This window comes from Mytilus californianus, unplaced genomic scaffold, assembly GCF_021869535.1.
Source record: "Mytilus californianus isolate M0D057914Y unplaced genomic scaffold, xbMytCali1.0.p SCAF_5, whole genome shotgun sequence".
NCBI classification, from domain to species: Eukaryota; Metazoa; Mollusca; class Bivalvia; order Mytilida; family Mytilidae; genus Mytilus; species Mytilus californianus.
The window spans coordinates 31,010,861-31,025,465 of NW_026262701.1; the positions used below are offsets into that span (position 1 = coordinate 31,010,861).

At 32.1% G+C, this 14,605-nt stretch overlaps 1 protein-coding gene across 1 annotated transcript; it reads right to left on the reverse strand.

Annotated features, from left to right (window-relative positions):
- Positions 1-8,125: 8,125 nt before the first annotated feature.
- LOC127700600 (uncharacterized) lies at positions 8,126-9,371 on the reverse strand. Its single transcript, XM_052204148.1, has 3 exons — positions 9,243-9,371; positions 8,754-8,949; positions 8,126-8,353 (listed from the first exon to the last, which is right to left on the reverse strand). Exons 1-3 carry the CDS (start codon positions 9,280-9,282, stop codon positions 8,203-8,205), a joined length of 387 nt encoding a protein of 128 aa, XP_052060108.1. The 5' UTR covers positions 9,283-9,371; the 3' UTR covers positions 8,126-8,202.
- Between the last annotated feature and the right edge of the window lie 5,234 nt (positions 9,372-14,605).

The following is a 14,605-nucleotide window of genomic DNA, read 5'->3' on the forward strand; positions in this document are numbered from 1 at the left end:
TCTCTTTAGTAATTTTCACTTATTAAATGTGTTCTTGCTCTTATCCAAAAGATATAACAAAAACAGTAGTATATATATGATGCACCTCTATTCATATTTTTGACGTGACAAAGAATAGAGGGGCATCATATATAAACAAGATTGAGATCTCATAAACATGTTTAACCCCGCCGCATTTTTGCGCCTGTCCCAAGTCAGGAGCCTCTAGCCTTTGTCAGTCTTGTATTATTTTTAATTTTAGTTTCTTGTGTACAATTTGGAGTTTAGTATGGCGTTCATTATCACTGAACTAGTATATATATTTGTTTAGGGGCCACCTGAAGGAAGCCTCCGGGTGCGGGAATGTCTCGCTGCATTGAAGACCTGTTGGTGACCTTCTGCTGTTGTCTGTTCTATGGTCGGGTTGTTGTTTCTTTGAAACATTCCCCATTTCCATTCTCAATTTTAAATCACATTAAATAAATGGACAAAGGTTAGAATATTTAACAATATTTACTTTGAAAAATGTTAAAACACACAAAAAAAAAAAAAAAAAAAAAAGATTCAGAAAAAGGATGTCCATTCTCAAAGCGACTGTTATCCGTAATGAAATAATTCGTGCATTCCGTATTTATATAAAAGATGCACGAGATTTGCCTCTGAACTCTGTAAAGTATAAAACCGTGACACTTCGAATTAAACTCACTCAAAATTATTTAATGACTTTTACCGATAATCTTTTATAAGTTTTCGCTATCAACAAATAATTTGTTCAATTATTATAAAAAACGTTGTTACATTTTTTGCGTTTTTGTTTTTGTTTCATAAATTTGAAAGTACAATCATTCATTTAGATAAATATCATTTATTATCTTTAAAAAAATTCTAATAATATTTCTAATCTTCCAATTATTTACTACTATTTAAAACGGGATTTATTTGTACACTATATCATTGAAGTTGTAGAAAATTATTCAAAAGTAGTTATGTGGCGTCATATATAATGTCTATGAGTTTGACGATACAATAGATTAAATAATGCTATTAAAAAAACTCTGAATTCAAATTTTGCTGCTTATTACCTGTGGAGCAATAGATTGGTTTTTATTTGCACAAAAATACCTTATGAATCAAGTGGGCCGTAAAAGTCACATTTGAGACGACCCCTTTCATTTTACTTGTCAAAATCAGTGACAACAGTCGGTACCGAGACTTTTCGTAAATCTCTACTAGTAGCCTTGGACTTGTAAAGTTCGAGTTTTTAGAAACAGTGTAACTTTGTACATGAGTGGATTATCATAGTCTTCTTTGATGGTAACATCAATGGATATTTAAGATTTGTCGGTGTCCAATTTACAGGATCATGTGTCAAGTCAATTTGGTATCTGTCTTTATTGTCAGACATATTGTCAAGATACTCAAAGACATATAGATATACATTTAATGCCTTTATCCAATGTCGGACTCTGTTGTTGACATTGTTTATGAGAATATCTTGGATTAATACTTTCTATGGCGTATATTATCTTACAGAAAGGAAACAAGTATTGTTTTGTTTTACCAACGAAAAGCGCTGGGTGTTACCATTACCGGAAGTCAATAAATATTAAACATGTTCTGTAATGTCTTAACGGTCGATCAAACGTCATACATCGTTCTTACATCGTATCATAATATTCAAAATCATTTGTCATTTTAAAAACAAGATAACCCAAACTATAGGTTCTATATAATGCCTCTTGGTTGTTTCGAGTAAATAGCAAACTATTCAAAAAGAAGGGAAAAGGCAACCTAACATTGCAGAAAACTCAACAGATCATAAGAAGAGAAAGAAGACATGGTAACATCAATAGACGAAGGCACCAGTTGTATACTGTGGTACAAAACTTAAAAATCGATTGGGAGGTCAAGTCAAGGTTAGCAAAAAAAAAACAAAACAAACTGAGAATGAAAATCTCATGAAATTCAAAATGGGCGAGACCGGGTCTGTCGACAGGCTAATCTTCTCCTGTCATGGATTCATCACTCGTCATGCGACTCCAAATTTAATCAAAATGTCAGAATCGGGAAATCTCATACGCCAAAACTAAAAATAAAACGACTGTTTTCGTATCTAAAAATCTACGACGACGAAAACATGTCGCTAGTATTTAGATGACACAGGCATATATTGTATCGGTCACACAAAACGTGATGATGACCGTAAACTTATGACTTGTCGATTTCAGTTCTTCTTCCTTATAATGTTGTTGGGAAAGTTTGTTTGGAAAGAGCATACCTCTGAGAAACGTCTGTTCTAACTTCCTTAGACCTCAGATGAATTTTGCTATTCCATTTAGATCCCTTTTGGCGAGAAAGCTCCATACGTTTCTACGTATTTATACATCTTACTTTTAAATTTTTGAGCGTTCCTGGTGAAGGTAATTCCAGAAAAGCTCATTGGATGCAATTTATTCATATACAGTTTTATACGCTAACACTGTGTCCATTTTACTGCTAGTGAACTTTGTACCGACATTATTTGAAACATATTTTCGAAAATTCCTCGTTGAAAAATTAAGAAATTAATACCATAGTTCCAACTGTTTAAGAAAAAGTTGACCTTAGTTGAAATTTGCTATGTAAAAATGTTTACGTATATATGCATCCCTTATTTTTAACTATTAAGATTTAAGAGGTGCTTGAAAAGGCAAAATAGAAAATTTAAAAAATCGGGTTCAGTATTTACAGGCACACTTTATACATCTGGCTTTCAAATATTTAGGTTTGAGCGACCCTGACGGAGACAAATAAAGAAAATTGCTTCGTGCAGCTGCAATTTATTCAGTGTTATTTTTTTATTTACTTGTGCTAAGTCAAGTAACAGTAATTGTTCGTGTCAGAGATTTAAATTAAAATTTGCACACAGTAGCGGTATGCTACACATAAACTAAAAATAGAAACAGTATTGCATGAATTTCTTTGATTTTCCTAAATATTATTGAAGTATTTTTTTAAAATGTTCATTTTGTATAGAAAGCACACGAATCTGTTGTTTTTCAGTCAGTCAGTTAATTGGTATAGTTAAGCGTTTGGTTTTGTCAGCTTTTTTATCATACCCTGGAGTTTTGTTTTACTGTAAATTCATAGATTACAGAAAGTCTGTGACACTGTTTCTTGAGAACCTCAAACGAACTTCAGGACGATTTTTTTTTTCAAAACCTTCAATTTTCCCACACTTTACACCACCATACCACATGCAAAATTGAAAACCCGTCTAAAAGAAATAATCCACAAAGCATTCCGCCATAAAAAATGTTACGCTTCAAATTTATTGTTTTATATAATGATTCTGCACATTTTGTTAAAAATGAGCCTGAAAATAAAACATGCTATACCGAAGACAAATTGATCAGTATGCTGGAGTTCTCAATTGACAACATTTTTGTTGAATTTGGAGGTAATATTTTCCAGCAGGTTGTCGGCATTCCTATAGGAACCAGCGGTGCACCTTTCCCGACCAATCATTTTCTTTTTTTCATATTAGTCGGAGTTCCGTCAGACACTTGTAAAAATTAGAAGATCAAGGAAGTTAGATCATTTAATTCCTCATACAGAATATTGATGATGTTCTATCCATTAACAATCCAAAACTTTCTGATAAAGTCCCATTAATACATCCTTTTGAACAAGAGGTTAAAGAGAACACAGATATAGCTTCCTCCGTCTCCGCCGCTAGATATAAACCTCGAATTTGCCTACAACGGTCATCTCAGTACCAGAATCTATGACAAACGAGACGATTTCAAATATTCCTCATCTTTGAAGCAATATACCAACTTTACCCGCGTATGGGGTATCGTTTCTTAACTCATACGATATGCAAGAGCTTGCAGCTGCTACTCAAACTTTGTAGAACGTCTTCGGTATCTGAGCAAAAGATTTATGATCAAGATTTTTGTCAAAGACCGTCTCGTCCTTTTCATCATAAAGTTTATCGGAAGGTACCAAGACCCAAAGGAAAAATATTCAGTGTCTACTTCATTAATGAATCAATATGGTCTTGAGTTATAGATTCTAGGTGCCGACGTTGTATATCTTTTTATTCAGTTATCAGTTTTCCCTTTAGTTGTCTCTGTGCTATAATGTTCGATTTGGTCGAGTGACTCCTGGGCCCTCGGTCATAAAACTTTACTTAGTACTCGGAGTACAAATTATGTGCTCGAAACATCAAATCCAGTATTTTGATTGGTTGATTTCTGAGTCTGAATACAATAATCGTGCTCGAAAGTTTTATGACCGCAAGCCCTGACGTGACTCTGTATTCATGCCCCAGCTATCTGGTTTTTGGGCTTTTAACGATCCTGATGCAGGTGGGTCCAGACGTTTTTATATATTTGTTTTCCCTTGTCTGTATAATCTACTTAATTTGTGTTTTATTGACAAACTGTATACTTTAAATGAATGTACTATCAACTGCAAAAAACTTTTTGTTCAATTTATTTGTATGTTTGTTTAGATTTTTGAGGCAGTTGTGTTTGTCTGTCTGTAATGTTCGTTTTCACAGTTTTAGCTGCTGGATCCAAGGTTTTACACTGAATTATTATGTCCGTTTGGGTTACACACCAAATTTTGTTAATGTAACAGAACTATAATCAACTGTCATACAAGTGGGAGGTTTAGTTAGCTTTTGAATCAGGGTTAACATACGTTTTCTTCCTTTAAATACTGTACCAAGTCTGAAATATGACAGTTGTTTTGCATCCTTTCCGTTGGTTTATAAAGTATCACGTTTGATTTAGTCCTTTTTTTTGAATTTACCTTGGAGTTCGATATTTTTTTATTCTTTTTTCAGATATTATTTTGATTTTTTTAAGAAATAAAAACTCATGTTCATATTTTCAGTTGTAAATTTTGCTCATAGATTATTTGCAATCGGATTTATTATATTTAACAATAAAAAGATGTAAATTCACAGTATTGCATTTAATTAAACATATGTAGTACATACAGAAAGAACAATGAAGTGATTCCAATTAAGATTAACTACTTGGCATCTCATTAAAAAAAGTAATAAAATTCATATCACAAATATTCATTGTTTGGAAATATCTAGATTTCTATCAAACAAACATGTAGTGTAAAAAGCTATCTTTCAAGAATAAAATACAATGTGATACAAATGAATGAAAATTGACGTAATGAACAACATATTCATAACTAATACGTTTTTAATAAGTAAACTGTTTCAATGAATATATCAAAAATAAGACACTACTTCTCACTATTAAAGAATCATTCGTTGCATTTTCACAAGACGACATAGTATAGATGCAGTACTGTGACTTCTTAACCTTTACTCTTGTTCTTTGAAAATAAATTCAGGATAACGTTACGAGTCAATTGCGTTTTCATCAAACAGAAAGTCGGATAGTATAAAGTGAAATCTCAAATAGTGCAAATTTAATTGCAAAGCGATGCTTTTGAAAAGAGCACTGACAAGAGTTCGAAGCATAATTCGAAGAAAAATGTGTTCATTGCATGTCAAACAATATGTAATGCAAGTATACCTACTCTCTGAATTTATTTGTTTTTGGTCTGCTTAGCGTTAACCAAGCCAATGCTTACAGCGTGATCACTTTGCAGCGTGAGACCTGAGACTGTTAATCTCGATTGAAAAAAAAGTGCATTCTCACATGTATCCAAGCAATATCTTTCAACTGGGCAAACAAATGATTGAATCATCCGACAGGAGGGTAGGCTTGTAAAGCGTTTTATTCATTGTTGACTATTTATTTGTTTTATTCGTGGCTGCCAAGAACTCAGGTAATTCTTTTATGATAAGAAACGAATGGTTGTTTAAACGAAAGGACATACACATGGGGCCCTTATAACATGTGTAACGCGATAATTGTCCCCAAATTATTCAGAGATAGCGATAGTGAAAAACGAAAGGGGGAAACGAAAAAAATCATTCATTAATCATTTCAAGCTTGGTTTGGGTATTCATATACATGTGAATTACTACGTATCAAAACATAATTAAACGTGAGACATTGATTTCCAACAACATGCACACATTTGAAGTATGTAAAACAAAAGTATACAAAGAGATATATTTTTATTTAAAGTCGACACAAATAGAGAAGAGTAGCATAACCTCAGTATAATACCTAATCAACATGTATCTCTGTCAATCTCTAACTTATCCATTCCTTACCCGAACGCCTTATTTGTTAGCTTTCAAAAAGCATTTCACCGATTTGGTTTATTTTAAAATTCAAAAAAAAACATTTTTGCTGATTAAATTAAAAAAAATAATTATAATAAATTGTATGCGTCCGAAGAGCTTTTTATAAAAAAACACTCAAAGCCAAACATGTAAACACCAATGATCATTGAAATAAAGCCTAAGTGATCACTTAAATAAATGTTTGTCACAACTTTCAATGAAATCCATTTTTCTTGTTAGTTATAATTAAACTGAATTTTATAATTGTAACCAGGCAGTAACACAAAAGATACTTTACCAGGTTTACAATGGTACAGCTAATGAATACCTTCCAAATAATTTACAGCTGTTCTGGACATTTTATTTGGTATAAATATAATGTGTTTTCGTAAAAACAGCACAACACTACATGATATTTATCATCATACCTATTTATTGTAAGGTCTTTATAAGAACCAAACCCTGAACAAAAATATATTCAAAATGTCTTGCATCATTCAACATCTGGGGCTATAGGCGTGATATACTCACTAATTCAGCAAAAATGGTTATAATTAATAGGCCTCTATCAACAACTACCAATTTCAGTATATTTTCGTAATCTGCAGTATCCAACATTAGCTGTATTTATCTTAGCTATAAGCGAGCATATTTCAACTCTTCACTCCAAAATATATGTCCTTTTTATTAACATGTTCAATGAAGTGGTAATCTTGTTGATAGCCCCATCGTGCAGATTTGTATTGTGAGATTTAGGTTCACGGCATACGGTAGAGATAGAGTAGGGGAAACTGTGTGCAAATATAATCCATAACATGTATATCTCATACAAATCCGTACTTTTGATTGGCTAACAACAATCGTGAAAAGTAAAATAACAAAAATACCTAACTCAAAGGAAAATTCAAAACGGAAAGTCATTTATCAAATGGCAAAATCAAAAGCTCAAACACATCAAACGAACGGAAAACAACTGTCATATTCCTGACTTGGTACAGTACAGGCATTTCCTTAGAAGTTGTAGAATAAAATTGTTATAATATTGTAAAAAGTGATTTTTTTCTTCCTATGATTTTATATGGTTGTAAAAGAGTTGATTGTGCAGACATTTCCGTGCTATCTGCAAGTTTGCTTCGGTCAACATTTTTGCAATCAAATTTAATTGCAAAAAGAAATATTCAATTCTTAAACCAATGAACGATATCTGGAGTGTGTGCTTTTCATTGTTGTGTGTATTTGTCAGTATGTATTTATTTTGTCTAATGGGTTGGATTGGTTGTTGAAGGGATTCCTTGTATTGCCCAGTATTTCTTGTAATTCATGGTTAAATGTATAATGTGGTAATACGCAATCAATCATTTAAGCATCATGGAACTTTTTGTATATAAACTGCAGTGGTAATGAGATACGATTCTACCGTGGACATCGATTGAAAATTAAACTAAGCAAAAACACATTGGATCTCTAACAAAATATTCGCCCTAAAAATCATGTTGGTTTTATATCGTCGGTGAATATTCAAATTATTCATAAAAAATACCGGTTCAGCTTAAAGTACAAATAAGGATAGGACACTTAGAAACACTAAGGAAAAGCGAGCTATTCGAGTAACTTCTTGTATGTTACTACTAATATAAATACGTTAAAGTTTGTCTAATAGAAAAACAACGGATATAGGATATCCATCCATAACACAAAATCAGCAAAAATACACGAAAAAACTCTCACGTCTCTTAAAGTTTAAGACGGCCCCTAGCACCGGCTTGAGCGGAATTCTTTGCAAAAATAAATTGGATAGACTTTGTAAGATGTAACACAACCAAACTTGTTTACATCAGTCAAATTCTAATTAATCAAATCATAAAACGCTCCTGTTTTTCTTTCGTTTTTAAAGTTGAGGTGTACACAATTCTACTTAAAAAAACAATGCCAGAATTGGTTTGAAATATATCTTTATTGATAATCGTCAAAATAACGACAACATCTCTTCTTCTGGATCCAAAACTTTTTGTTTAAACGATACAACAGCAGAAGTTAGGTCCACAGTTGGTTTGGAAACACCCTTTCACGCCATACTTCCATGCCACTACATATGGTTGATATGGTACGTTCTCCTGACCACGTGTTTGGTAAATGTGAAAAGCTTCAATACAACGAGCTGTGCTGAAAAAGATATATATTTTAACACTTGACAGTAATTTATCATTGTAAAATATCGTACTTTGAATATCATTGGTAAGTTGATTATATTTAAGAAAGTCAGGAAATGGTTACATTTTATAATATATATAAATGTCATACATTAAATTGCAATCAAAGTTTACATAATCCGTTTTGGATGAGCTCATTGCTTCATATATTATTATAAACAAAGAAATGTATTGGCTGTTCAGTATGCAATCACATTTACTTAGTACTTTATTTGGCCAATTTAACTTTTTTGATTCGAGTGTCATTGATGAGTCTTTTATAGACGAAACGTTCGTCTAGCGTGCAAAATTTCAATCCTGGTATGTATGATGCGTTTATTTATGTTCAACAAATATTTAATAATGTAAAATACCTTAAGGGCCCTCCAGCAGTTGAGTATTGATTCATTGTAGCTGTGGCATCTGCACAAATACTTTCACAAGTCTTTCCCCCATAACAATTCCGTGGTATTGCTGATGCGTATGCAGTATTCTGGGACACACCCATGCAGGCCGCTTGTGCCATCTGATGGTCTGAGCCAACACTGACTTTTACATGACCAAGTGCAACTATACAAAATATCACATTTTGAAATTAGTATTAAACACAAATTCGTCCTGTGTTTTACTAAATTTGATATTTTTTTTTAATATTAGAGATGCACTTAAAGGTATCAGTGACTATGCATATTTAAAATTATTGAATATGTGAAACCAAAGAAAATCATAAAACATAATAAACTGAAAATAAATACAAATAATAATTTCAATTAACAACTGAATATCTAATATTTGTATTTACAAACAATCAAGCTCATGGATTACCAATAGATATATATAAATTATATATATAAACAACTTACCAATACTAAACAATAGACAATAAAGTGCAAAACTCTCCATTTTAGCAAGGTCTCAAACTAAAAACTTCTGTTTCTTTTTGAACTATAAGTTGTTTCATTTTCAAATTACGATATATATACCATACACAAGTCATGAATTTTGAGTTTTTATTTTCTGATTGGCCAAATGTAAATATCAATTTGATTGGCGATCAAATTCACATGATTTGATTTCAGTGTGACGCCCTGGGACTAATTTAACAAAATGCAAACAGCCTGATTCATAGAACGATCATATACCCATTGGATATTGATATGTTCTATACGAAGTCCAGTCATTCTATTGGTTGATATAGTCGAGCGTTGGTTTTGTCAAATTTTATGGACTTCCCCCTTTTTGACTTACATTTGAGTTTGATATTTTCGTCATTACATTTTTTTCTAGTCAATATCTTATTACATGAAATCTAAATGTGTTATCCCTTCCCTCATTCTATGCTTATATTATCGATAAATCAACTCGTTCAAAGAATGGTGACGATCGATCATCTTTGTTGATCAATTTGCACACATTTACGCATCACGAGCGGTCAATCGATTTCTTCTGTTCAACTAATTAATAAATATAATAAGTTATATATACAGCTTGAATTTATAAGTTGTAACCTTTAATATTGTCATCGTGTTAAGAATTGAATTGGCATTTCGGACAAAGATTAAATTTCTTTTTAAGCTGAAGATATATTATTGTTTTATTCATTTTTACCGTTCATCTAAGTACATAAAACTAGATATTAAGAACGTGGATTTTATTATGAATCATTAAAGGAAGTAACATATGTTGAATAAAATGACTATAATAATATTATGGATAAAGTTGTTTACCTATTTACATGACAAAAACTCAAAAACTGATCAGTTAAAAACATGATTTAATTTAAATGGCCATAGGGGACCATTTGATTTTAAGTGGGAAAGGGTTTTTTTTTTGCTGATGGGATATTTATCTCGACAATAATTTTCACTATTTGTAGACAGCTATTTCTTGTCCTGCATCACCCCAAGGGTACTAAGGTCTTTTCTCGATCGTCACAAAAGCCTTACCAAAGTGGGGCTTTTGTTTGGCTGTGCAGGATGTACGTGACAAGTACGCAGCCACGTACAATCAGAATGGGGACGTTAAATCAGACGTTTTGTGTAGAGAGAGTGCCATGCTCTCTGTACGTTAAGAACCCTTGCAAAAACTCTTTGAGGGGTCCGTAAGTGGCCTGAAAATTTATTTTCTAATCTAGAATACTCTCATTTTCCAATGGCTGTTCAAATTTTCCAGATCTTCATCCCAGACGACTTCTATTACAGGACCTATCTATTGTATTTATTGTGAATTTGTTCTCGTCCTGAACATGTATGAAATATTTGTCACTGGATATTAAGCAACCAACAATCAATTAATCAATCATTATCAAATCTTTTTCGCTTCTTGTTACGCTGCGCAATGGTGACATCTTTTAAACTCTCAAAGTTCACCAAAATCAATAGAACGATTTTCTTAAGGTACCGACCATTCATCTTCGTGGGACAAACAATTTCTTTATGACTTTAATTAAAAGCACAAACGTCTTTTTTCAAGCACTTTTTTTAAACTCCATGTTGAGTCCCCCGCCCTTAATTTTCAGTGGAAAAACGATTTTTTCTCACTTTCCTCCTGAAACAAATATATGTTTTTTTCCTTTAAAAACTCGGAATTTTAACAATTTATCTATCCCACCTCCCCAACAAAGTTTTGTTTTGTTTTTTATATTATGAGATGGACTGAACCTAACTGACACAAAAGTTTATAATTCAAATCTATGTAATGTACATGTTAATTCATGTACATATTGTTTACTGATGTGAACAATTCTCATGTACAGGTAAATAAAACCGATGTACAGATGAGAACAAATGTAATGTGAAAACAGTGTTCATTACATTGAAACTTATTGTAAACATGTTTACAGTACGCGATGTTCGGTTTGAACACGGCCTTATATACATACTAATTTTTGTTATATTGATAAGCGCATAACTCTTTTCGTTTGAACTTTATTTTCTGTTCACCTAGTGACAATCCGAGGAGGTTTCAGTCTTCACATTGGAAATCATAACAAAACATTTGATGAGAAAATTGCGAAACCATAATTAAAACTTTGTTAACGCATTTTTTTCTGTAAGGGCTTTACCATAACAGAGATAACGCGCAAACCTGATGAATCGAAGCTGGACACTTTATTTGAATGGATCAAAGCTGCTCAGTTTTGCATTCAAAAGCGCATTTAAAATATACGATGTATGAAGCACACGGATGTCTAACCCTTACAAGGAGCCAGAGGTTGCGGATGCTGTATTCTTTCGCTACAAAAACGTTGTTATACAAACAACTTCATACAATATTGTTATCATTATTTGGAATGTCTAACTAAAGAACTTGGAATCATAGCATAAACAGAGACTCTAGCATATACATATTATTTACGAAAGCAGAGTTTTTTTTGTTTTTATTTTAGAAAAACACGAATTCTTGTGAGGGGCTAAGCGCTCACAAACATGATTAGCCCTACAAACAACCTTTTTGTCCCTGCCCAGTGCACATGAGTAACATGAGGTTAATGTCATAGAGATATTAACAGACTTAATAACAGGAAAAAAAATCATGATTTCAATAATCTTCCAGACACCGCTAGTAGTTCTGGATCAGCCTTAAGTTTAATATACCCAATTGTGCTAATTTACATTCGTAGGGATATTTCGTGTATTTGTAGTCTACGTATTTGCATGTTCGTTCAAATGGTATTTGTTCCAACTATTTTTACCTTAACACACTATCGAATATAGGAGTACATACTTAAAAGTACAGAGAGTCACAAAAATTTAAATGTCAGATTACATGTCAACATAGCATGACAATCGAAGGAATGTAGTAAAGCGTCAATAAATGTTTAAATGAAAATAATTTTGAAACGAAACAAGTTGTTGTTAATCATTCAACACGGTAAAATGTATTATTTATTTAACCTTATTTGTACAATGTAAGTGTTGATGAGGTTATATGAAAATAAAAAAACTTTAATATCCAGTTAGCCATAAACGCATTAATACGTCTCAGACCATTCGCTATTTTAGTAAGGCCCTTTTGTTTCAACATGTCGAATACACTCAAACTCTACAAACTGTTGACATTTAATTTGTTTTGTTAATTTTGATCGCAAACAAATTCTACTATTTGTATTTTAGTCAAATTTATTACTATTAACAATTTAGGTTGAAAAAACATGAAGAGTAAATGTATTGAAAAAAATATGTAAGAAGACGCTTTATTACTTAATATGTACTTTAATTTGTCGACAATGAAGGTAACAGCACACACAAATATATAACAGATGATTTCCGTAAGATAAAGTAATCTAATTTTCGATAAGATTCCGTTTTAAGATCTAAATGCGCAGTATATATTAGGTGTTTCCCTCATCAATAACAAAATAAACAAGCTTCCGTTTCGATGACCTTAAAAATACATCAAAACAAATTTTCCATCTTTCTACATACATAAATGACAGAAATGTAAATTAATCATTGTTTCTGAAACGAATCATCTTAAATGTTGGACCTGTATTTATGGTAGGCTGTACCGTTAATCGGCATTAGGGCCAGTCCTGTTTTCATTTAGAAGATAGGAGAAAGATACCAAAGGGATATTCAAACTAATAAGTCGATAAAAATATGACGCCACTGCAAAAAACAAAAAAAACTACCATAAGACAAACAACAATAGCGCTTCGGACGCATGAAATTTATAAAGTGTTGTTTTCATTTTTTTTCATTGAAAACAGAATTGAAAACACAACGGCTGAAGACCACCTCCGGGGCGGGATTTTTACGCTGCGTTGAAGACCTATTAATGGCCTTGGACGTTTTTGCTCTTTGGTCGGGTTTTGTCTCTTTGACACATTCTCCGTTTCCATTCTCTATTGTATGATATTTTTTTAAACTTAAACTTGACCGATTATGAAATTTTAAAATTGAAACGCGTTGTTTTGTTTTTTTCATTACAAAGTATATACAAGGCTGTTACCAGCATAAACAACACAGACGTTGAATATTAAAAGGAAAAAAATAAGAACAACCCGGACCCTATTAAAATAAATCAAAATAAAGATATATTCAAATTGATTAGACGAAAAAAACTGGAAAAAAAAACGACGAAAAGACCAACATTCTAAACAACATCGTTAATAATAAAAACTAACGATTAAGCAAATTAAACCGACAAAAAAAATATCAGCCGTCATCTTTGAAACCGACAATCCAAAGGGGTCAATCAACTTTTGATGGCGTTTGGAAAATTTGTTTATGGATGAATTCAATTTTACCACTGGAACCCCTTGTTAATAGCTTTCTTGTAAGCAGCGCAACCCTGTATCACGGAAATCACAATTGGAAAAACAAACTCTGGGATATCGTATAATTGTGCCGTAAGGAAACTAATTGTTTATAAATTTAAATAGTGTCTGTAACACTAATAGTGTTTGAAAACTATTAAAGAACAGAATACACAAGCATCAAATGTAAACATAATTTTGATAAATATAAGAAACAATTGAAAGAAAAAAAATCAGGCAAATTTATAAATTAATTGGCTAGAAAATGTGACTCAACAAAAAAAGTATAAGATTGCTGACAACATTAAGATCAAATAATAGCACAGCATTCAATTGGTAAATGAATAACAGTTAATCAATACACAAAAAGGAAGTTTGACACAATATGTCCAAAAACTCCGGATATAAGTTGATATCATTTTAAAAAGAAATATACTGGTACAATCAGTAATTTATATAACATGTTTCAAACATAATAAAATACACATCAAGCGTATGGTATAAAGTAAATACCGACACAGCAGACCAAAGCCAATTTACTAATAAAACCTCAATGCGTTGACCCCAATAGACCAATTGATGAGAGAATTACTGGCGTGAACGATGATTAGAGATATACCACTAAATATAAATAAACCTTGACCGCAGATAATTGATAGCTATTAACGACCACTCTTATAAGAACGATCACAAAAGTAGTTATTGTTGATATAAAGCTTGTAAACGTCTAGTAGGAAGTATTTCAAGATACCCAGTCTGATATTGTTGAAGTACTGAAAAAATATAAAACATGATAAAATAATTATTTTTATTATGCAAATATTTGTGCTTAAGGGCAACACGTTATGTTACAGAAAACGTCCTTGGCGTCATTGAATAAAAAGCGATGAATGTAAACTAAATGACGCCAACATTATACTCAACTATCCGAGCAGTGTGTGTGGCACACTGTGTGAATGCTAAAGG

Coding starts and splice junctions, on each gene's coding strand:
- LOC127700600 (XM_052204148.1), bottom strand. CDS start 9,282: ATGGAGAGTTTTGCACTTTATTGTCTATTGTTTAGTATTG. Junction 8,950..9,242: donor TTGTCTATTGTTTAGTATTG/GTAAGTTGTTTA, acceptor TATTTTGTATAG/TTGCACTTGGTCATGTAAAA. Junction 8,354..8,753: donor ACTGCTGGAGGGCCCTTAAG/GTATTTTACATT, acceptor TATCTTTTTCAG/CACAGCTCGTTGTATTGAAG.